At 41.2% G+C, this 25957-nt stretch overlaps 1 protein-coding gene across 2 annotated transcripts in view; it reads right to left on the bottom strand.

Annotated features, from left to right (window-relative positions):
• Nucleotides 1–11631: 11631 nt before the first annotated feature.
• Nucleotides 11632–25957, bottom strand: part of LOC106589364 (glutamate receptor ionotropic, delta-1) — a 455232-nt gene continuing 440906 nt past the window's right edge. Inside the window, exons 15-17 of one of the 2 annotated variants that reach the window (XM_014179240.3) lie at nt 18022–18262; nt 16395–16533; nt 11632–13692 (exon numbers count right to left, since the gene is read on the bottom strand). In XM_014179240.3, the coding sequence (XP_014034715.1) occupies nt 13286–13692; nt 16395–16533; nt 18022–18262 (787 nt within the window). In that variant the 3' untranslated portion in view covers nt 11632–13285. The remainder of the gene's footprint in view (nt 13693–16394; nt 16534–18021; nt 18263–25957) is intronic. The other variant, XM_014179241.3, reaches the window with a different exon arrangement.

The raw sequence follows: 25957 nt of genomic DNA, 5'->3' as shown, positions 1-25957 counted from the left end.
GTACGCGAGGCGCTGTCCTCAGATAATCGCATGGTATGCTTTCGCCATAAAGCCTTTTGAAATCTGACACGGCGGTTGGATTAACAAGAAGTTAATCTTTAAACCGATGTATAATACTTGTATGTTTTATGAATTTTTATTATGAGTATTTCTGTTTTTTAATTTCCTGCACTGCAATTTCACCGGATGTTGGCCAGGTGTGCCGCTAGCGGGACGCCTTTCCCAAACAGGATGTGACGATCGTCAAAAGGAGTAGATCAAGGTGCAGCATGGTAAGTGCTCATATTTCTTTATTGTAACTCAGAACACTAAATCAAAATAATAAACAACGAAACACGAACGTCACATTCTGCAGGCTTATTGAGCTGTACAAAAACAAGATCCCACACATATTTTTACTTTATTTTTAAAGCTGCCCAGAGAGGACGTTAGAGGCAACTCATTCCATTGTGAGACTCCAGTGTACAAGAAAGTACCTTTCCCAGCATTACTCCTGAACCTGTATATATATATATTCGGTGAAATCGGAGCGCGCCAAATTCAAAATACAAAATCGTAATATTAAACATTCATGAAAATACAAGTGTCATACATGATTCTTTAGCTTAGAATCTCGATAATCGAACCGCATTGTCCGATCTACAATGGCGAAAGCATAGCATTCGATTATATGAGGACAGCGCCCCACAACAACATATGTTTTCAAACCAGCACAGGTGTCAAAAAATCATAAATAGCGATAAAATAAATCACTTACCTTTGAAGATCTTCCTCTGTTTGCAATCCCAAGGGTCCCAGCTACACAATGAATGGTCGTTTTGTTCGATAAAGTCCTTCTTTATATCCCAAAAAGTCAGTTTAGTAGGCGTCACTGAGTTCAGTAAACCACCCGTTCAACATACAGACAAAGAAGTCCCAAAAGTTACTGGTAAAGTTCATCCAAACAAGTCAAACGACGTTTCTAATTAACCTCTCTGGGCTAGGCGGGACGAATTCGTCCCACCTACGTAACAGCCACTTGAAGCCTGTGGCGCGATTTTCAAAACCTTAAAAATCCTATTACTTCAATTTCTCAAACATATGACTATTTTACAGCTATTTAAAGACAAGACTCTCGTTAACCTGTTGGGTCTAGGGGGCAGCATTTGCACGTCTGGATAAAAAAAATTTACCCGATTTAATCTGGTTACTAATCCTACCCAGTAACTAGAATATGCATATACTTATTATATATGGATAGAAAACACTCTAAAGTTTCTAAAACTGTTTGAATGGTGTCTGTGAGTATAACAGAACTCATTTGGCAGGCAAAACCCTGAGACATTTTCTGACAGGAAGTGGATACCTGATGTGTTGTATTGACTTTAAACCTATCCCATTGAAAAACACAGGGGCTTAGGAATATTTTGGCACTTCCTATTGCTTCCACTAGATGTCACCAGCCTTTACAAAGTGTTTTGAGTCTTCTGGAGGGAGATCTGACCGAACAAGAGTCATGGAACGATGATGTCCCATTAGACACCTGGCGCGCGAGTTCATGTTGGGTACCCTCGTTCCAATACGTTATAAAAGAGTATGCATTCGTCCACCTTGAATATTATTCATGTTCTGGTTAAAAAAGGCCCTAATGATTTATGCTATACAACGTTTGACATGTTTGAACGAACGGAAATATATTTTTTCCCCTCGTTCATGACGAGAAGTCCGGCTGGCTTACATCATGTGCTAACGAGACGGAGATTTTTGGACATAAATGATGAGCTTTTTTGAACAAAACTACATTCGTTATGGACCTGTGATACCTGGAAGTGACATCTGATGAAGAGAATCAAAGGTAATGGATTATTTACATAGTATTTTCGATTTTAGATCTCCCCAACATGACGTCTAGTCTGTATCGCAACGCGTATTTTTCTGGGCGCAGTGCTCAGATTATTGCAAAGTGTGATTTCCCAGTAAGGTTATTTTTAAATCTGGCAAGTTGATTGCGTTCAAGAGATGTAAATCTATAATTCTTTAAATGACAATATAATATTTTACCAATGTTTTCTAATTTTATTTAATTTGTGACGCTGACTTGACTGCCGGTTATTGGAGGGAAACGATTTCCTCAACATCAATGCCATAGTAAAACGCTGTTTTTGGATATAAATATGAACTTGATAGAACTAAAAATGCATGCATTGTCTAACATAATGTCCTAGGAGTGTCATCTGATGGAGATTGTAAAAGGTTAGTGCATCATTTTAGCTGGTTTTATGGTTTTGGTGACCCTGTCTTTGACTTGACAAAACATTACACACAACTCTTGTAAATGTACTGTCCTAACATACTCTAAATTTATGCTTTCGCCGTAAAACCTTTTTGAAATCGTAAAACGTGGTTAGATTAAGGAGATGTTTATCTTTCAAATGGTGTAAAATAGTTGTATTTTTGAAAAATTTGAATTTTGACATTTATTTGGATTCAAATTTGCCGCTCTTGAAATGCACCTGCTGTTGATGGAGTGCACCACGGGTGGCACGCTAGCGTCCCACCTAGCCCCAAGAGGTTAACCTGTTAGGGCTAGGGGGCAGTATTGACACAGCTGGATAGAAAATATACCTGATTTAATCTGGTTACCACTCCTACCCAGTAACTAGAATATGCATATACTTATTACATATGGATAGAAAACACCCTAAAGTTTCTAAAACTGTTTGAATGGTGTCTGTGAGTATAACAGAACTCAAATGGCAGGTCAAAACCTGAGAGATTCCTTTACAGGAAGTGGCCTGTCTGACCATTTCTGGAACTTCTTTGCCATCTCTATCGTTTACTAAGGATCTCTGCTCTAACGTGACACTTCCTACGTCGTCCATAGGCGCTCAGAGCCCGGGAAAAACCTGAATGTCGTCATCCCAGCCCCAGGCTGAAACACATTATCGCCTTTCTCAAGTGGCCGATCAAGGGACTCTGGGCTTATTCGCGTGACCTGACCGCCCCCGTCTTTGTGATTTTTTCCTCTGTTTGCCGAAAAGGAGATTCCCGGTCGGAATATTATCGCTTTTCTACGAGAAAAATGGCATAAAAATTGATTTTAAACAGCGGTTGACATGCTTCGAAGTACGGTAATGGAATATTTAGAATTGTTTTGTTACGAATTGCGCCATGCGCACGACCCTTCTTTACCATTTCGGATAGTGTCTGGAACGCACGAACAAAACGCCGCTATTTGGATATAACGATGGATTATTTTGGACCAAACCAACATTTGTTATTGAAGTAGCAGTCCTGGGAGTGCATTCTGATGAAGACAACAAAAGGTAATCAAACTTTTATAATAGTAAATATTATTATGGTGAGTGCTAAACTTGCCGGGTGTCTAAATAGCTAGCCCGTGATGCCTGGGCTATGTACTTAGAATATTGCAAAATGTGCTTTCACCAAAAAGCTATTTTAAAATCGGACATATCGAGTGCAAAGAGGAGGTCTGTATCTATAATTCTTAAAATAATTGTTATGCTTTTTGTGAACGTTTATCGTGAGTAATTTAGTAAAATGTTAGCGAATTCCCCGGAAGTTTGCGGGGGGTATGCTAGTTCTGAACGTCACATGCTAATGTAAAAAGCTGGTTTTTGATATAAATATGAACTTGATTGAACAAAACATGCATGTATTGTATAACATAATGTCCTAGGGTTGTCATCTGATGAAGATCATCAAAGGTTAGTGCTGCATTTAGCTGTCTTCTGGGTTTTTGTGACATTATATGCTAGCTTGAAAAATGGGTGTCTGATTATTTCTGGCTTGGTACTCTGCTGACATAATCTAATGTTTTGCTTTCGTTGTAAAGCCTTTTTGAAAACGGACAGTGTGGTTAGATTAATCCACAGGTAGTCTAATATCTAAATAAATACTAATATTTCATACTCAGACTAGTATGTTCAATAGGAAAGGAAAATAACGAGGAGCGCGCCCTCGTTCACGCACGCAAAGAGACTACTTTTGCCTTAGTGCTCCCCTTGGAGAAAAAAAAACGATGACTTTCCCTTGGATAAACTACCATTGGGTTTTCAAAAAACAAGCCTGAAACCATGTATAAAGACTGTTGACATCTAGTGGAAGCCATAGGAACTGCAATCTGGGAGGCGGAAGTCATAGTTTTCATTTTTTAAGTGGCTGGGAGCTCTAAAGAAAATTATTCCGGATGTATTTTCCTTGGGTTTTCGCCTGCCATATCAGTTCTATTATACTTACAGACATTATTTTAAGACACCATCTGACGTCACCTTCCGTGATAACCTCAAGAGAGGACAGATCAGAACAACAGTTTAGCTCAATTCATTTCTGTTTCAGGAAATCCAGACACATTGACTATATGACAAATTATTACATTCCCAATTTTCTCTGTAACATTATCTCTATGACAAATGTCAAAGAGCATAACAACATACTGTTACTGTTGAAACCATTTTCAAAATGAGTTCATACTCCCTTATTTTACTGGCGACCTGTTGGAAGAGTTACCAGATCAGGGAGTTAGCACATTAACCCTGCGGGGAATCCCACACTCCAATCCAGCAGTCCCAATCCAAGGACCAGGACCCCAGGAAACTGGTAATTTTCCCTTCGAACAAATTATTCACATCGTGATTCAAAAACATGTTAAATCAAAAATAAACAAATTTGAATAACCAATCAACTTAGAATTGCAACTTTTGATAACGCCATAAGGAAATACTAGTATCTCATGAAGTAATGGTAAAATAGAATAGAAACTGGGGTTTCTCATTCATTTTATAATTAAATCCCACCTGTTTCGATGATTTCTAGTGAGATTGATCAGGTCTCACCAGAAAGTCCGGATACCAGGCATTCGAGAATATTGGATATTTCCTCTCCCTTTTCTTTTCCTGTCCTTCCGAAACCATTTAAAAACCATCCAAACATTTACATCCCTTTGCATACCCAATTTAAAACGGAATTGAAAAGACCTCAAAAAATAAACTCCACAGTATCAACACCACTAATGTATAATCATAACCGGTAATTTGTGTGTGCGTGCTGGTGTGTGTGTTTGGTGAACCATTGGCCACAAACACACATGAACCAGCCTTACTGATCTGAGAAAGTGTACATTTTGTTAGCATTCACTATGCTACATCTTAATCAGCAATCTGAACGTATTAATTACAAACCAAACATGATAATGGTAATTCCACTGTCCTTACTCCAATCATTAAATATTTGTTTTAATCCACTCCATAATTTATGTATCTTTTATTTTGCATGTACTACCCTTAAACACGGTGACTTTATCTCGCCACCGAGTCCACCATCACCACCGCACCCCGCTAACTAGCTAAAGTAGCAATTTCACACCGGTTACACTCACTCCCCTTTTGACCTCCTCCTTTTCCACAGCAACCAGTGATCCAGGTCAACAGCATCAATGTCACAGTATTGCTTCCGTCCCTCTCCTCACCCCTACCTGGGATCAAACCAGGGAACCTCTGCACACATCAACAACTGCCTCCCACGAAACATTGTTACCCATCACTCCACAAAAGTGCAAGGGAAACAACTACTTCAAGGTCTCAGAGCAAGTGACGTCACCGATTGAAATTATGTTAGCGGTCACCCCAATGTTCATGGACAAAAAAAATGTAAAGTTCATTTTAGGTTTAGTAACCCCTTTGCTAATTCCTCGTTACCCCTCCCCCCTTTCATCCATTACAGAAATCTATTTCAGAATGAGACAACATAAAATGTAAATCTATTTCATAATATAACCACATAAAAGTCTCATGAGATCAAAAAAAACAACAAGCTTTTCTGAGTTTGCAAGGAGTGTTTGTCCAGCTCATTTAAATGTGTTACCTCTTTAGAATCCATTCCCCTGGCATTTCGCCTAGATCCTTCAACCCAAAATACTTTTCTCTGTGGCAAATTTAGCCAATTTCTCATCATAAGGAATCTGCAATATTTGATCCTGGCATCTATTAAAAAGTTGGGTAAGATGTGATCTCATAGTCTTCCTTCACATAGAAACTGTAATCTCTATGAACCACTATCGATCGAACCGATGCCATATGTGAAAGTTCCTGTCCTGCTACTTTCCGTAGGATTCGTTGTTGCTCTTTTGAAAAAGATGCAAACACTTGCATAGAGGCATTTACTCTGCAGCAGGCTCCATTCCCACTTTACACTCATTCTTCCAATGTCTGATAGCTCCCTGTTTTAGATGTGGGGCTATCTCCTTACACTTTGTTTTTTTGCTACGTTTCTTTGTCTTATCTTGGCCATTGAAACCACTGTTAGTGACTTTCACTGTGGCCATATTAACCCCTCACACATCTGCGAAGTGAGCAGAGTTATATTCCACTCTCAAAACATCTTGCTCTATTTCATCCACAACCCCTGTAATTATCATTTTGATCACAGGTTTCAAACCTGCCATCAAAGCCGAAGTACAAATTCTATCAATGCACTAACATACCCAGTCTTTTTGCAGCTGAATACCTCAACTAATTTCCCATATTCGAGCCAAATTGGTATAATGCTTGTGCGCTTCTTTCAGTGCCTCCATGGTTTATTTAAAATCCTCTAGCTCAACTTCACAAGGAAAATTGGGAGGTGTCACGGTTGTCGTCGGTGAATGAGGACCAAAACGCAGCAGGTACGTGAATGCTCATCTTGATTTTTAATTATCTTCAAAAATGAACATACAAAATAACAAAACCGAAAAACGAACAACTAACAAACAGTCTGGCAAAGCAAAGCTCAACACAGAACAATCACCCACCAATCACACACACAAACACATCCTAATATATGGGACTCTCAATCAAAGGCAGATAGACAACACCTGCCTTCAACTGAGAGTCCCAACCCCAATTAACCAAACATAGAAACACACACACTAGACTAACCATAGAATACAAACACATAGACCATCAACCAAAAACCCGGAAATACTAAATCAAACACCCTTTACACAAACACACCACCCCGAACCACATAAAACAAATACCCTCTGCCACGTCCTGACCAAACTACAAAAACAATTAACCTTATACTGGCCAGGACGTGACAGGAGGTCTGTCACCATATCAATAGTTATTATTCTTAACCTCTATGGGCTAGGTGGGATGCTAGCGTCCCCCCCGTGGTGCACTCCATCAACAGCAGGTGCATTTCAAGAGCGGCAAATTTGAAACCAAATAAATGTCAAAATTCAAATTTTTCAAACATACAACTATCTTACACCCTTTGAAAGATAAACATCTCCTTAATCTAACCACGTTGTCCGATTTCAAAAAGGTTTTACGGCGAGCTAAATTTAGAGTATGTTAGGACAGTACATTGACAATAGCTGTGTGTAATGTTTTGTCAATTCAAAGACAGGGTCACCAAAACCATAAAACCAGCTAAAATGATGCACTAACCTTTTACAATCTCCATCAGATGACACTCCTAGGACATTATGTTAGACAATGCATGCATTTTTAGTTCTATCAAGTTCATATTTATATCCAAAAACAGCGTTTTACTATGGCATTGATGTTGAGGAAATCGTTTCCCTCCAATAACCGGCAGTCAAGTCAGCACCACAAATTAAATAATTAAAATTAGAAAACATTGGTAAAATATTATATTGTCATTTAAAGAATTATAGATTTACATCTCTTGAACGCAATCAACTTGCCAGATTTAAAAATAACCTTACTGGGAAATCACACTTTGCAATAATCTGAGCACTGCGCCCAGAAAAATACGCGTTGCGATACAGACTAGCCGCCATGTTGGGGAGATCTAAAATCGAAAATACTATGTAAATAATCCATTACCTTTGATTCTCTTCATCAGATGTCACTTCCAGGTATCACAGGTCCATAACGAATGTAGTTTTGTTCAAAAAAGCTCATCATTTATGTCCAAAAATCTCCGTCTTGTTAGCACATGATCTAAGCCCGCCGGACTTCACTTCATGAACGAGGGGAAAAAATATATTTACGTTCGTTCAAACATGTCAAACGTTGTATAGCATAAATCATTAGGGCCTTTTTTAACCAGAACATGAATAATATTCAAGGTGGACGAATGCATTCTCTTTTATAACGTATTGGAACGAGGGTACCCAACATGAACTCGCGCGCCAGAGTCTAATCGGCCATCACCGTTCCATGGCTCTTGTTCGGGCAGATCTCACAGTAAAAGACTCAAAACACTTTGTAAAGGCTGGTGACATCTAGTGGAAGCAATAGGAAGTGCCAAAACATTAATCAACCCCTGTGTGTTTCAATGGCATAGGCTTAAAGGTAATTCAACACATCAGGTATCCACTTCCTGTCAGAAAATGTCTCAGGGTTTTGCCTGCCAAATGAGTTCTGTTATACTCACAGACTCCATTCAAACAGTTTTAGAAACTTTAGGGTGTTTTCTATCCATATATAATAAGTATATGCATATTCTAGTTACTGGGTAGGATTAGTAACCAGATTAAATCGGGTACGTTTTTTTATCCAGACGTGAAAATACTGCCCCCTAGCCCCAACAGGTTAAACCTCTACCGACGTTGTCCAAGATGTTTTAGATTTCTTTATTCCCATCTATAATACACACCTTCTACTAACTATTTTCCAAGGTAGCACTACCCACTTCCCTGGAGAATAGTTATGGTATTTGTGCCTATTAATTGGTCACGGTACTTAATACCTTGTATTAGAACCAATACTATAGCATCTGCAAATGTATTACTGGAGAATACGGATTACTTAATGTCTTATTCCAGTATTGTGCCTCAAATATTTTTGTTGATAACACACATTACCAAAATTATTCACACTTGTCTTCCTATTTCCACATAATCTGTCATGGTTTTACCACCCAAACAGGGCATACGATCAACCTCTCTTAATTGCTACTGCTAATACACCCAAATCCAACAGTGTTCGAATATCTTGTTGCTTTTCTTTTAACCCTGAATGGCAACTTTTTATCCTAGTACACAAGGATGTCACTTTATCCATCCAAACACACTCTACTGCCACATGGCCTTTGCGGCTGAGACTTTCACCCTCTCGTTACAGGTTTAGCAGGGAACCAACCCCACCCAGGTTTTACCCACTAGGACTTACCCTTCGCAGGTTCCAGCCTGCTCGGGCTTACCTTTCGGGACTCACCCTATTCTTATAGTCACATGAACTAACCCACTCGGGATTTACCCCCTAGGACTTACCCTACAGGTACCAGCCTGCTCGAGTTTACCTTCCGGGACTTAGCCTATACTTTATAGTACTAGCCGGAACCAACCTACTATATACCACAAAGCTACGACCGGGCCTACTGAATAAAACACAATCGGCCTACTGAATAAACTTATGCTTTCTAGGTCCGTATCCTATAATTATTCAGCCAATGATTCTCATCTCCCCAAGATGTCAAAATGAGTGGAAACAGGTGTAGGAACTGTGCCTACCTTGTTTGTTGCCAGCTCCTGCTCCACTGATCTAGACTCTCTGGTTTGACTACAAATCGTGGTGAACCCTGCTCGCAGCGCCAACTGTTAGGTTCCAATTCTCTGAGTAAAAAACTCAACGGACACTATGAAAGGTTAACCAAGTTTATTCTTCCCAGAAGGTCAATACAGCTGCATTAGACAAAAACATTTTTATACAAGCACTGACATTTAATCCTTCCTCCTAGGCTGAGTCTCCTCCTACACATCTGTACAAGCTTTGTGTCTTTACTGCTAGGCAGGACACTAAGTGATACGGGCCATAAACCTTTATTTCACCCTTAACGTCACCTGACCTGATCTCAACCTCCCCCCTTCATCATTAATCCATGGCTCTTTCCCCTTATCAACGCCTGCCACATGTGATTGCTTCCCTGCACTCAATATTTCATATTCTCAGAACCCAACAGCAGAAAACACCATTATCAAAAGTGACCGCAAATGCAATTATGCATGTACTGCTTTTATTCTGAAGGTGCATTTTTATGGTGAAAACTCATGCGCTTCTTATATATGCCAGTAGGCTCTACATCTCTTGTAAAGAGGATTAATGTGCTTAATTTTAAGACGTTATTTGGCCACTTTAGTTGTGATACAAACCTTATTAAAACCTTTAGGCCTATGGGCTAGGCTACATGAGGTGTGCGACTATGATTAGAAAAAGTCGCAAAAAAGGCATTGCTTCTTATGCTGGGCATCATTCACAAGTGAAAATATATAATTCACAAGTGATAGGCTAATATTGTCACCCATCAGACTATTTTGGATTTAATCTTTACATATACTAAATCATATATGTGTGACATTTGTTTTGATGAAGAATGGACCATTATCATGCAACTGTCTCAAAACAGGGGCAGCGGAAGAAATATGTCATCTATGCACTTAAATAGCGAATAGAGGACGCTTTTCCCCGTGGTTTATTTTCATGCCAGCCAGGTAGGCTATACTCCTGTTGTAAATATAAGCAATGTGCTTAATATTAGGAAAGTTGAGAAATAAATATAGTAGGCCTAGCCTATAGAAAGCCGATGGGATCCTCGTCTGTTTATTAGCAGCCATCACTTTGTTTTCTCCCGCAATTGCATAGCCTATAGAAATGTTGCGCAACATGAGCTCATGGGCTCTCATGAAGTGTTTGATTAGATTTTCAAATACATTTGTGTTGATGTCTGAGTGATTAGAGGAACAATAGAGTGCTGAGTACCAGGCAGTTAGCAAGTTTGATAGGCTACTAATGACCAGCAGCAGCATCAGAGCTTGGAGAAGCCTGTGGAATTTCACTGCCTTCATGACTCGTGACCGCCGGTGTGGCGGTAATAGGGTCACCGCAACAGCCCTAGGCGTAAGTAAAGGCCCTGTTGTGATGAAGAGAACTTGTTGATTGGTCTATTCTGTCATTCTCAGCTATCTGTTGGAATCATTTCCTTCATGTTGGCCCGTGAACAGAGCACCACCTCAAAGGGATGATTTTCATTTATATCATAGCGAGAGCATTAAAGCAAATAAAGCAAGGCAGACATGACTTCTATGATATCAGTTAGTACGAGAATTGGTTTTCAAAGATCCAAATAAAATGTTAATGTTTTCAAAATGTTTAAAAATAAATGAATATAGGACAAACGGTTTATAATACTGGCACATGCAAATGTACTGTACGGGTTATCTATCGTCACATGCCCGTGAATCATAGAAACAAACATATGTAAACCATATTTCTTTATTAAAGATTAAGAAACTCCAAGCAGCATATTCATAAATAAAATAAGTCTCCCTTAGATGTACTTTTACAGACTATATGGTATGATAGCTTTTTATAATATTTTCTTTAATATTGTGGTGTGGGCATTGATACAGTAACGGGGGGGGGGGGGGGGGGGTAATATAGTAAGGCAGTGAAACACACTAAACCCTTACAGTACAGTAACGTGGGACTTCCTTTTCACCACTGTTAGCTGATCAGAGCCACAGGTTGTATGCAGAACACAGTGTAAAATTAGATCACTTTGGTTCACATTAGTAAGTACTAGTACTTGTACAAAATACACAGGCTTATAACCTCGCCAATTTTGTTTGAGAAGCATGAGCGGAGAACGGGTGATGCGAAACATGATTCTCTCACTTTGAGGTATGGTAGTTCTGTTTATTCTCATGACATCACTTAATTATCGTTCTTTGCTTTCCCTCAATGGCTCTGCAGGGAAATTGGTTACATTTTCCAAGAGGTACGGACAATCCAGTAAATGAAAACCTTTTGAACAGTATGAGTATAGATCACCTATCAGTACTCCTGGTACACGTTGTATTGTGCATATAGGATGTGACGAACGACAACACAATATAACCACTGAGATTGACATTCACTATCTCACTTCCTAGCAATGAGTTTTCCAGAATGACAGGCTAAAGGAAATAAACAGAAACAAAAAGTATACTGCAGGACATACTTGCATTTTAATTGCACTTATGAAAGTCTTGGTAAAGTTTTGCAGTTCATCTTTAGTTGGAAATGTGACATAAACTGCTGCTCTGCAAAGTGCCCAGGTTAATTGATGGGAAAATTCTGTTTATTTTATGAACAGAGCTCCATCAGAATTTAGACATTAGAATATGCCACCTGAACTGCTATTACCAACACTAATAGTTCATAATTTTGATATCACTCCTTTATCTTCCATCTCCCTTGGTGATAATTGCTCTATTACAAATGATAAATATGAGATATTATATATCTACTTTTCTCCCTCTGCAATTCAAATGACTTCACTGCTCTGAAAGGAGAACCTGTATACAGATTTTTAACAATAAATCTTTAAGTACGAAATGAATACATATATTTCTTTCTAAAATGAGCCTTTTTTGTTAAAGTTTTGTTTTAAACATCCCTCCCACTCAATCAAGGAAACATGTAGCATACACTGGAAGGGACATGATTCAATCATGATTTATGTCAGTTAAAGGTTCCCTTTGAACATTCCCTTAACGTGGCTGATGTTAGGCTGTACACGGCACTAGTACCACTAGGACTGCCTTTCTTTGCTGTTGGGGGCTGACTGAGACTGTATCTCCCTCTGTCTTTGACAACATAGGGCTGAAATTGAGCTCTATGAAATACCATCCATTTCATAAATCTGTAGAACTCATGAGAAACAATGTTCACTTCAGTTTCAGCCTTAAACAATGATTCACCAAGACTTTAAGTTAGAAAAAAAAATAATATGAAAAACGTATATATGTCTTACAAACAAAATGATTCCATCTATTTGGAATATTCTTATCTGATACTGAAGTATAAGGTTGTTAAAGAGGTGCATAACAGTTGGAGTTCAACATTATGTCCTATGGTGAATGGGAATCTAAGAATGAACTGTGGAGAGACATTTTTTCGGCACTTAGAAAACAATCACAATGAATTTGCGTCATTATTCATATAGAACAAAATTTACAAAGCCATTCAAACAGTCATTTTTTTTACTTTTTTTTTTTTTTAAATCTTATTTAGTTTTTTTATAACTCAACTTGAAAAATTGAGAATATTCAAAATACACTATAACTTCACTTCGTTCTCTCAGTATTTACAAATATATACAAAAAAATGTTGCTGTTCCTTTGATGTCGGTTGTTCAACAGGTAATAAAAATCTCTTATTTCTCTTGTTTGCACACTTTCCCAAATTTTTTATTTATTTACTTTCCCCCCCACAAATAATACCCCACAAAAATCAGGTGAGGGGTAGGAGATGTGACGTTGAGGCACCATCAGATGGATGTACTGTGGGTGGGCTCAATGGCTTCTGGGATGGGTCCTCCGGGAACTCCCTGGTATGACATTGGCATGGGTGTCTTGGCGGGACTCAGTCGGAACAGCCCCCCGTTGGGAGCTCTGTGTTTGCACTGAATGGAGGGGATGGTGGAGCTGCTGGGGGGGTGGTGGGGGAGTGTGCTGCCAGGGCCCTGAGCTAGTGTCCGACCCAGGCCCACCCCATGGCCCTCCCCCGGGAGATAGGTGCTCACAGACAGGCCCGTGCCCGGGTAGTCCCGCACAGACTCCAGCTGCCGGCTGGGCTGCATGCTGTCGATGTCCTGCGCAGAGATCTCGATAGACGGGCCAGGGATCTGCTTGTGCGCCATGTCCTCGTCCATAAGACTGTTCATACGCCGATGCACCTGTTCCAGATTCACCTCCTTGTCCTAGAGGGTGAAAGAGAGAGGGGGAGGAAGGGACACAGAGGCTGAGATGGGCTGTTCTCCATGGGATTCTCAGGCTTTTCACCAGCTCCATGCATTTAGTTTCCCTCTCCTCTTCCTTAGCTTTTTTGAGGTGGTTTGTTTTCCCAAGCCTCTGAGTGTTTCACTCAACATGCTGATTGAGTAATGTCTGTTTTAAGTGCCCAATTGGAATTGAGGTGACTCAATTACAGGTGTATGGAATGTGCACCTTGAAATCAAACTTGGCCAGTGGACATAGACAGTTTGATGTTTAGTAAGAGGTGTCAAATCTTTGACAGACCGCACCAATGCTGGAGCCAAGCTACATCCTAACCTCTACTGACTGATCTGGGGCACCATGTAACCTTAGGCTTCATTGCTGATGCTACAGTATATTGAAGTAAAGTTGAGGTAATATATTGGTGTCCTATTTAGATGGCCACATATGGGCTTTTACAGTGTCTGTTCTACCTCTCAATAGTGCTGAGCGATTAGTGATTTTTGAGGTCGGTTCAATTTCGATTTTGTTATAAAAAAAATTAGCATGGTCTTCGATTTAAAAAAATTATAAAAATTGTTATATATTAAATGCCCTATACATTATGTGGGTTATGTGCCCATTACTGCTTATCACTTATTAACCATAATTTATTGACATTACTTTACTTTAATAAAATATTTGTTTTATTTGATGACTTTATTTCATTCCAAGTCATCATCTAATCTCTATAGAGCTGCTGCCTGTCTGACAAAATCACTATTTTAGTGGTTCTGCAAAGTAAATATGGCATACTTTTATGACTGCTGAATACCAACTATCAATCACTTAGATCATGTATTTTCAGGTAGAGCTACCTCGCAAAGCAACTGCTCTCTATCCCTCTCGCACCTTCTCTCTTCTCTCCATCAAAGAGGTCTCTGTGTCTGCTCCACACAGACCGGACAAGTAAACGGGCGCGCAATGGATTATGGTCATTGTAGTTAATTACCAGGTTTTCTGCTCTAAACTACGAAGAATATTGGCCTATTGGAAACTACAACATCACACAGTTTGAGCTTGATCTGATTTATCTCTACAGAAACTGAGCAGAAAAAAATGAATGGAATTCAAATAAATAAACTGACTTCGGCGAAAAACGAAAATAACCAACATTTTGGTTAATCGCTCAGCACTACCTCTCAATCAATTACTTACTGATGTTGGCCAGGTGAATCGATCTGATATCAGATCAATATATTTAATACATCTGAGCTGCTGAGGCTGACAGATGTGTCTGTGTCTTTGGATGACTGTAGTTATGCATAAGCTAATTGACACTTGAGGTTCGTTGCTGACAAAAATGCTACATTGGGACATTTAAAGGTAGGAGAGGACAAAACATACTTCAGGGTAGCAGGTATCACTAGCCAATCAGGAGATGTGTCCTAGCACTTGGAGGCTACACTAGACTATTGCAAAAGGCTACTTTGGAGGCAGGCATAACTTGGCTCCAGTAATGGTCTGACTCAACAATGATATTAGTAAAAAACTGAATATGGAGACAAAATCCAAGTTGATCCTTATGTGCAGTACATATACAACACAACATACTGCAGAGGTTAAGATTCTATATGTGGAGCACAAAACCAACCAATGAAAATAAGACATGTTTTGGAATGGAAGACATAATCAGAAATGTGTTTCTATGAAGACCGATGATGATTTACTATTTTATGCTAGGTACTACATGCTCTACAAATGAAAGAAAGGCTGGCCTTGATTATATTGCACTTAGGGAAATGAAGAACTCCTATATTTCAACCATCTTTAGGCAATTTTATGGAAACTCTCTAGTCTAGTGACTACCCTAATGCACTGGAAATACAGAGTATCCTTCTTACTATGCAATTATAATGGATGTTGTTTGGCAACAGATGCAGAAATACCTTGAAATCAACTGACTCCTCTCATAACGACACAGTGTATGTTAGTCATTTGACCATCAGAAGCCATGCCACATCAAACAGTGTATTTAAACTCCACTGTGATTCTACATCATTTACTCTTCCTCTTGTCAATATCAACTGCCTGTCATAAGTAAAACAAAACTAGAAAGCCACTCTATCCATCCATGGTGGCCTGACACTTGATTGAAGGATTTATCGAGGCGTGAGTACGCTGTTTTCAAAGTGGCCTCCGTATGCATAAGACTATGATGATTACGCATACGTCCTGTATTGTGGCTCATCTCTGTATCTGTAACACGTTCTATACACCACCTTCGTCAAACTTGACGAACCCATTTAGAGATATGTATGCAAACAGCCATGACTGCGTATAACAAGTGTTATAACAATGTTTGTAAAAGGCATAATAAATACCTTCATAAAGCATCATAGTGAGGTAGTTCATAGAATATGTCGCTGAATTAACTTCCTCTTATTCCCCATACAATGTTTCTACGTGAGGGTGAGAGACAAGCCCTTGTCATGCACGCATCCATCCACTACAAAAGGAACTAACCAAAAATGGGGAAGAAACAGAATAACAATCAGAGAATAGAAGATTGCCAGAGATGAGATGGTGTTGTGAAGTTTTAGATCAAGATGCCCCCCCCCCCCCTCCCCTCCAAGCCCAATCGGACAGATCAGAGTGCCTCTTTAATGCAGCAGCACAAATCAGATCTTAGGAGCTCTATTCTGACCTGTGTCAATAGCTTCTGCTTCATCCCAGTCTCTTTCTCTCTCTGTCCAAATGTCCTTCCTCCCTTCCGGTGAAGCAGTGGTAATGTCATTATATGTCAATGGACCAGAAACCCTTGCCAGTCTGTAATCCTTAGTAACCTGCACGAGATCATAGAACAGTCAAGAATAAAAACGTATGGATGTCCACATTGACATATAATTGCAATAAGACGTCACACAGGGAATTACTAGGGATTATGGACTGGGTTGGACAGATATAGTGGCTCTTATTGCTGTGGGGTGACAGACCCATGCAAACATCCTGTTTCTGCTCACACTTTAGTTTACGGATCCATGTCAAGCCTTAACCTGTCTCATGTCACATGCAAGGGGAGAGTAACTCTCTCATGTGAGAGGCCTCTTTAGACACGTTCACATAATCGCAGTAACTTGAGTGGATTAAACTAAATAGAAAGGCTTAACGTGAACTGGCAATGAGGTATAAGGTGTAATCGGTGTCAATCAGTTTAGCAGGCACTTAGCAGGGGAAAGTCTTACGAGAATCAATTAAAATGGTTCTCTGTGGTAGGCAGTATAGATGTGTTTACAATTCAGGGTAAGGAACTGTGTTGGTAATCAATGGGTTTTGATTATTTCAGGAACACTAATGTTATGGGGAACTTAAAACAAACTCGATACTGACGTTTTCTCAGAAATGTCATATTTCATATTTGGCTGATTCACATTGACATGAATCAAATAGATACATGGATCTACTCTGAAATAAGGCATTTAAAAAGGTATTCAAATCTCCCTTTGAATGTGTAATCCTCTGGGACCAGTTTTCAAAAGTTATATTTCTCGATTTCACCTATCGGATAGGATTAAATGCATAGAAATTGAATTAACTGAATGGGTATAACCATTCAAGTCAGTGATTTGTCTGTTCTATTCATTCTATTTCTATGCATTTCATCTGGATATAGTTAGTTAATATCCCTACAGAGAATCTTGCTGAATTGAAAATGGCGAAACTTTGGCTGAGCGAAAAAGGTTTTGACAATAATTCAATACAAAGTATGTGACTGGAAAATTTGCTGGGGACTGATGCTCATCACTGTCCGAAATCAGTTGTTCTGACATATTAGTAAGAGACTTGAAAAATGCAGGAATTGCTTATCTCAAAAAAAACATATTGGTTGGGCAGTTTGTTATCCTGAAGGCAGCTTAAGGGTTTATGATTAACATACACCGATGATGTGTGATTAACATACACCGATGATGTGTGATTAACATACACCGATGATGTGTGATTAACATACAGCGATGATCAAATTCGAAGAGTTTCCAAAAAATATCAATAATCAAGATGGAAATATATTAGTAAGAAAATGATAAGGGGGATTCGTCTTTATCTGTGAGCTGTGTGAGGTACGTATGCCATACAAAAACAGATGGATTTGGTTTCAGAGAAGAGGGGGGATAGATTAGAGAGACCAAATTTGATTTCAATCAGAGCACAATCTACAACTGCGTGTACTGGAGCTCGACTAAATCGGGACTGTGGTCTGCGGCTGGATCCTTAAAGTAGAGTGTGGCAGTGTCCTCCCCCTGCTGCCCTGTCCTCCGGGCTCTGTGCTCGGTCACCTCTTTGGGCTGCTCTTGCCCGCAGCGGTTGCTGTTCCACCACATCTCCAGGCCGGCAACCAGGCAGGCCAGCAGCAGTCCGGCGGCCAGGACACAGAAGACCCCGGCAAAGCTGTGCAGCTTCAGGGACCTCCCGTCGGGCGTGGCGTTGGAGTGGCTGTTGAGGTCACAGCGGCCCGTACGTGGCCACCACTTCTGCTTCAGGATGTCCAGGTCTCCTTTTTCCTGCAGCTCCAGGATCCTGCAAGGAGGGGAAATATCTGGGTGTAAGAGACATATGCTTCCTCTGCTTCGCTCAAAACAGGCTGTTGTATTAAGTTAAGGCTGTTACGCAAAGAATTGAGACTAAGGACTAGGACCCTAGTTGCATATATACTACTCATATGCTATCATGGAACTAAAGGAAGAATGAAAAATAGACCTGCTTTTATCTTCCGTAGATGAATGCATTCATTTTTGACAATTCCCACAGCACAGCATTTTAAGTGTGATTTGTTTGAATTATGCCTGCTCAATGAATTAAACCCGACAGTAAACTTCATTAAATGTCAGCTTTAGTATTCCTTCATTGCCACAAATGAAATCCAAAATAAAACAGATGGAAGAACTGCTTAATTAAAAGAAAAATTAGCCATGGCAAAGAGGAAACAACCATTATCAGAGAACCGCCCCTTTGGGCAAACCCTACCGCCACAGCAATTTCTGAGATTAAAAGGAGCCCATGGCGAATTTGTAAGGTTATGGATAGACGAGGGTGCGGAGAGTGGGAAGGAGAGAGGGAAATGGATTATGATGATGGGAAGGGGTCGGTGGCAAGTAAGATGAATCCGTCTCTGTAGAGGAGATGACATTCTGGTTCAGCCTGTTATTACCCCCTGAGCAGCCTCCCAGCTGTCCTCGAAGCACATCACACTCCCACCACCCCCACCACTCCGTTAGCCCTGAATTTCCCAGACGGATATTCATCCAGGCCATCATGAGCGTAGATAGAGGGACAGCGTTCAGTTCAGTGTCGTAGGAATAGGCATTATTGAGGATCTTCCGCGGAGGGACCTCATCCCTTAATAAGCTCTGACCCCGCTCTTCACTTGCTGTGACCCTGCGTACTGAGTGTGCACTCTGAAGGGCCCTGACGTAGCACACCTCGGAAGAGTGGAGAGGATTTAAATGTTCCACCGCATTGGTGACTTATCGAAGGTGTGGGCGTGTGGCCTCCAAGAGCCCCAGATCAAACCTGATCAAGCTGGTTGAAACTGGTTCTGCTTTGTAGAAGGATCATTGTTCCTATCCTAAGACCTGGTTTTAGTCACTAGAACGGCAGTTCATTCTGGTTGTGGAGTTGGGATGGCACTCATTGTTGTTTATTTAGATTTCTTATCTAAAAGATAGTGTGACGAAACATTTTGGGTTGTTTTCATGGATGCTTTGGAGCTTTTATAACTGAGAAGAATCAAAACAAGATGTGTGGGAATGCAGTCAAGACAGTGATTTTGGGATTCATTTTGGGTAAATCCTTGGCCAATATGATTACACAGTCCTAGTTGGTCAAATCACATTGTATTTGTCACATGCTTCATAAACAAGAGGTGTAGACTAACAGTGAAATGCTTACTTACGGGTGCTTCCCAACAATATAGAGAGGAAAAAAAAGAAAAAAATACTGTAATAGAAAAATAATAATAATAACACAAGGAATAAATACACAATGAGTAAAGATAACTTGGCTATATACACGAGGTACCAGTACCGAGTCGATGTGTGGCGGTACGAGGTAATTGAGGTAGATATGTACATATAGGTAGGGATAAAGTGACCAGGCAACAGGATAGATAATAAACAGTAGAGGCAACATATATGATGAGTCAAAAAGTGTCAATGCACAGTCTGGGTAGCTATTGGTTAACTATTTAACTAACTATTTACAGTAGCAGTCTTATGGCTTGTGGGTAGAAGCTGTTCAGGGTCCTGTTGGTTCCAGACTTGGTTCATCGGTACCACTTGCCGTGTCACTGGAGTTTTTGACAATTTTTAGGGCCTTCCTCTGATACTGCCTGGTGTACAGGTCCTGGATGACAGGGAGCTCAGACCAATGGTGTACTGGGCCTTACGCACTACCCTCTGTAGCGCCGTGTGGTCGGATGCAAAGCAGTTGCCATAACAAGTGGTGATACAGCCATTCGAGATGCTCTCAATGGTGCAGCTGTAGAACTGTTTGAGGATCTGAGGGCCTGTGCCAAATCTTTTCAGCCTCCTGAGGGGGAAATCGGTGTTGTCGTGCCTTCTTCACGGCTGTGTTGGTGTTTGGGCCATGATCATTTCTTAGAGAGGGCGTACGCGTGGAGGGCACAACGGTGTTGAACACTGAGCTATAGTCAATGAACAGCGTTCTCACATAAGTGTTCCTCTTGTCCAGGTGGGAGAGGTAAGTGTGGAGTGCAATAGAGATGGCGTCATCTGTGTATCTGTTGGGGCAGTATGTGAATTGGAGTGGGTCCAGGGTGTCTGGAATGATGGTGTTTGTTGATGTGAGCCAGGACCAGCCTTTCAAAGCATTTCATGGCTACAGATGTGAGTGCTACATGGCAATAGTCATTTAGACAGGTTATCTTGGTGTTCTTGGGCCCAAGGTCTATGGTGGTCTGCTTGAAACATGTAGATATTACTGATTGGGTCAGGGAGAGGTGAAAAATGTCAGTGAAGGCACTTTCCAGCTGGTCAGCGCAGGCTCTGAGTACGCATCCTGGTAGTGTCCAGCTCCTTGAAAGTGGCAGCTCTAGCCTTTAGCTCAGTGCAGCTGTTGCCTGTAATCTATGGCTTCTGGTTGGGATATGTATGTATGGTCACTGTAGGGCCGATGTCGTCGATGCACTTATTGATGATGCCGGTGACTGATGTAGTAAACTCAATGTTATCGGATGAATCCCCGGAACATATTCCAGTCTGTGCAAGCGAAACAGTCCTGTAGCTTACATGTGATTATGGACAGATTTACCCAGTCAGCATCCTGCAACTAATGAACAAAGACTTTCAAACTTTGTGAAAAATTGAAGTCAATGCCCAAGTACAGTATTTAGTTAAACTATCCATTTTGAGCCTTTTTTCATGGAAGTAATTAGCATGTTGAATGATTATTCTTTAATCCAAACCAACGCTTGTTATGAATTCATAATCGGTTGATTTCATAAGGCAACTCAGCAGGAACATGCAACTTATTTATTGATTTCAACCTGTGCTGATATAGCAAAACAAATATTATTTTTTGATTGAACCTTTATTTAAGCAGGCTAGTCAATTCAGAACAAATTCTTATTTACAATGATGGCCTGGCAAGAGACAAAAGGCCTCCTGTGGGGACGGGGGCTGGGCTAAAAAAACATTAAAAAAACAATGACAAAAAAAGACAACACAGAAGACACTGGCAACAGCACAAATACAACAGCAAATAAACAGTGTGTGTGTGTGTGTGTGTGTGTGTGCTCGCGTGCAGGCATGTGTGTGGTGTGTGTGTGAAGTAACACAACATGCTTCCTTACATAAGGCAACACAAACTAGTGGATACTAGGAAGAACTACATGTCTCAACAAACTGTTAACCAATTTGTCCTTTGAACTCCTCCAGGGACACCAGGTCCTGGGGTTTTAGGTTGGCTTGGAGGGAATTCCAAGACCACGGGAATGAGTAATGGAAAGACCTTTTCGATGCTCGGTTCTAGGTTTCGGGACTCTTAGCATAAAACAAGATTGAGATCTGAGCTTATATGTGTTTTCATTCCGAGCTAGAAGGGACGATAGATAAAATGGCAGTTTTCCTAAAATGGCCTTATAAAAAACAATATACCAGTGTTTGGGCCTGCCTGTTGCTAGTGATGTAAATCCAACAGCAGCGTAGAGATCGCAATGATGAGTTAGATGTCTCTGATTGGTGACAAAACGAAGAGCAGCATGATACACAGAGTCAAGAGCCTTCAAGGACATGTTGTAGTGATCTCCTACTCTGTAATTCAAATACAACAAGTAGCTCCTCAAGGGTGGTTTAGTGAGAAGTAATCCAAACTAAAAGCATTATACAAACCCATTCTAACTGTGCTACAATACAGTGCATTTGGAAAGTATTCAGACCCCTTACATTTTTCCACATTATGTTACCTTACAGCCTTATTCTCATCAAGCTACACACAATATCCCATAAAGACAAAGTGAAAACAGGTTTTTAGATTATTTTTTTACATTTATTAAAATAAAAAAAAATGAAATGACACTAGAAATTGAGCTCAGGTGCATCCTGTTTGCATTGATCATCCTTGATGTTTCTACAACATCATTGGAGTCCACCTGTGGTAAATTACATTTATTGGACATGATTTTGAAAGGAACACACCTGTCTATATAAGGTCCCAGAGTTGACGGTGCATGTCAGAGCACAGACCAAGCCATGATGTCGAAGGAATTGTCCGTAGAGCTCCGTGACAGGATTGTGTCGAGGCACAGATTTGGGGAAGGGTACCAAAAAATGTCTGCAGCATTGAAGGTCCTCAAGAACCCAATGGCTTCCATCATTCTTAAATGGAAGACGTTTGGAACCACCAAAACTCTTCCTAGAGCTGGCCGCCCGGCCAAACTGAGCAATCGGGAAAGAAGGGCCTTGGTTAGGGAGGTGACCAAAAACCTGATGTTCACTCTGACGGAGCTCCAGAGTTCCTCTGTGGAGATGGGAGAACCTTCCAGAAGGACAACCATCTCTGCAGCACTCCACCAATCAGGCCTTTATCATAGTGGCCATACGGAAGCCACTCCTCAGTAAAAGGCACATGACAACACATGAGAAACAAGATTCTCTGGTCTGATGAAACCAAGATTGAACTCTTTAGCCTAAATGCCAAGTGTCACGTCTGGGGGAAACCTAGCACCATCCCTACGGTGAAGCATGGGGGTGGCAGCATCATGCTGTGGAGATGTTTTTCAGCGGCAGGGACTAGGAGATTAGTCAGGATCGAGGGAAAGATGAACGGAGCAAAGTACAGAGAGATCCTTGATGAAAACCTGCTCCAGAGCGCTCAGGAGCTCAGACTTGGGCGAAGGTTCACCTTCCAACAGGACAACAACCCTAAGAACACAGCCAAGACAATGCAGGAGTGGCTTCAGGACAATTCTCTGAATGTCTTTGAGTGGTCCAGCCAGAGACCAGATTTGAACCCGATTGAACATCTCTGGAGAGACCTGAAATAGCTGTGCAGCGACGCTCCATCCAAGCTGACTGAGCTTGAGAGGATCTGCAGAGAAGAATTGGAGAAACTCCCCAAATACAGGTGTGCCAAGCTTGTAGCGTCATACCAAAGAAGACTCGAGGCTGTAATCTGAGTAAAGGGTCTGAATACTTATGTAAATGTCATATTTCAGTGTTTTATTTTTTATGAATTAGCAAAGAATTATACACTGCTCAAAAAAATAAAGGGAACACTTAAACAACACATCCTAGATCTGAATGAAAGAAATAATCTTATTAAATACTTTTTTCTTTACATAGTTGAATGTGCTGACAACAAAATCACACAAAAATAATCAATGGAAATCCAATTTATCAACTCATGGAGGTCTGGATTTGGAGTCACACTCAAAATTAAAGTGGAAAACCACACTACAGGCTGATCCAACTTTGATGTAATGTCCTTAAAACAAGTCAAAATGAGGCTCAGTAGTATGTGTGGCCTCCATGTGCCTGTATGACCTCCCTACAACGCCTGGGCATGCTCCTGATGAGGTGGCGGATGGTCTCCTGAGGGATCTCCTCCCAGACCTGGACTAAAGCATCCGCCAACTCCTGGACAGTCTGTGGTGCAACGTGGCGTTGGTGGATGGAGCGAGACATGATGTCCCAGATGTGCTCAATTGGATTCAGGTCTGGGGAACGGGCAGGCCAGTCCATAGCATCAATGCCTTCCTCTTGCAGGAACTGCTGACACACTCCAGCCACTTGAGGTCTAGCATTGTCTTGCATTAGGAGGAACCCAGGGCCAACCGCACCAGCATATGGTCTCACAAGGGGTCTGAGGATCTCATCTCGGTACCTAATGGCAGTCAGGCTACCTCTGGCGAGCACATGGAGGGCTGTGCGGCCCCCCAAAGAAATGCCACCTCACACCATGACTGACCCACCGCCAAACCGGTCATGCTGGAGGATGTTGCAAGCAGCAGAACATTCTCCACGGCGTCTCCAGACTCTGTCACGTCTGTCACGTGCTCAGTGTGAACCTGCTTTCATCTTTGAAGAGCACAGGGCGCCAGTGGCGAATTTGCCAATCTTGGTGTTCTCTGGCAAATGCCAAACGTCCTGCACGGTGTTGGGCTGTAAGCACAACCCCCACCTGTGGACGTCGGGCCCTCATACCACCCTCATGGAGTCTGTTTCTGACCGTTTGAGCAGACACATGCACATTTGTGGCCTGCTGGAGGTCATTTTGCAGGGCTCTGGCAGTGCTCCTCCTGCTCCTCCTTGCACAAAGGCGGAGGTAGCGGTCCTGCTGCTGGGTTGTTGCCCTCCTATGGCCTCCTCCACGTCTCCTGATGTACTTGCCTGTCTCCTGGTAGCGCCTCCATGCTCTGGACACTACGCTGACAGACACAGCAAACCTTCTTGCCACAGCTCGCATTGATGTGCCATCCTGGATGAGCTGCACTACCTGAGCCACTTGTGTGGGTTGTAGACTCTGTCTCATGCTACCACTAGAGTGAAAGCACCGCCAGCATTCAAAAGTGACCAAAACATCAGCCAGGAAGCATAGGAACTGAGAAGTGGTCTGTGGTCCCCACCTGCAGAACCTCTCCTTTATTGGGGGTGTCTTGCTTATTGCCTATAATTTCCACCTGTTGTCTATTCCATTTGCACAACAGCATGTGAAATGTATTGTCAATCAGTGTTGCTTCCTAAGTGGACAGTTTGATTTCACAGAAGTGTGATTGACTTGGAGTTACATTGTGTTGTTTAAGTGTTCCCTTTATTTTTTTGAGCAGTGTATAAACCAGTTTTTGCTTTGTCATTATGGGGTATTGTGTGTAGATTGATGAGGGGAAAAAAACGTTTAATCAATTTTAGAATAAGGCTGTAACGTAACAAAATGTGGAAAAAGTGAATGGGTCTGAATACTTTCTAAATGCACTCTGTGTGATAATATATAATTGAAAGGGGAAATGTAAATATACTGAACAAAAATATAAACACAACATGTAAAGTGTTGGTCCCATGTTTCATAAGCTGAAATAAAAGATCCCAGAAATGTTCCATATGGACAAAAAGTTTTTTTCTCAAAAATGTTGTCTATAAATGTGTTTACATACCTGTTAGTGAGCATTTCTCATTTGCCAAGATAATCCATCTACCTGACAGATGTGGCATATCAAGAAGCAGAATAAACAGCATGATCATTACACAGGTGCACCTTGAGCTGGGGACAATACAATGGCACTCTAAAATGTGCAGTTTTGTCACACAACACAATGCCACAGATGTCTCAAGTTTTGACGTAGCGTGCTATTGGCATGCTGACTGCAGTAATGTCCACCAGAGCTGTTGCCAGAGAATTTGATGTTCATTTCTCTACCATAAGCTGCCTCCAACGTCGTTTTAGAGAATTTGGGAGAACGTCCAACCAGCCTCACAACTGCAGACCACATGTAACCACGCCAGCCCAGAACCTCCACATCCGACTTCTTCACCAGCGAGATCATCTGAGACCAGCTACCCGGACAGCTGATGATACTGTTGGTTTGTACAACCAAAGACTTTCTGCACAAACTGTCAGAAACCATCTCAGGGAAGCTCATCAGCGTGCTCATCGTCCTCACCAGGGTCTTGACCTGATTGCGTTGTAACTGACTTCAGTGGGCAAATGTTCACCTTCAATGGCCACTGGCACCCTGGAGAAGTGTGCTCTTCACGGATT

The sequence above is a fragment of the Salmo salar genome, chromosome 28 (genome assembly GCF_965601325.2).
Source record: "Salmo salar chromosome 28, fSalSal1, whole genome shotgun sequence".
Taxonomy (NCBI): Eukaryota; Metazoa; Chordata; class Actinopteri; order Salmoniformes; family Salmonidae; genus Salmo; species Salmo salar.
Note: the sequence above shows the minus strand (reverse complement) of the source record. Positions and strands in the feature narration are given on the sequence as shown.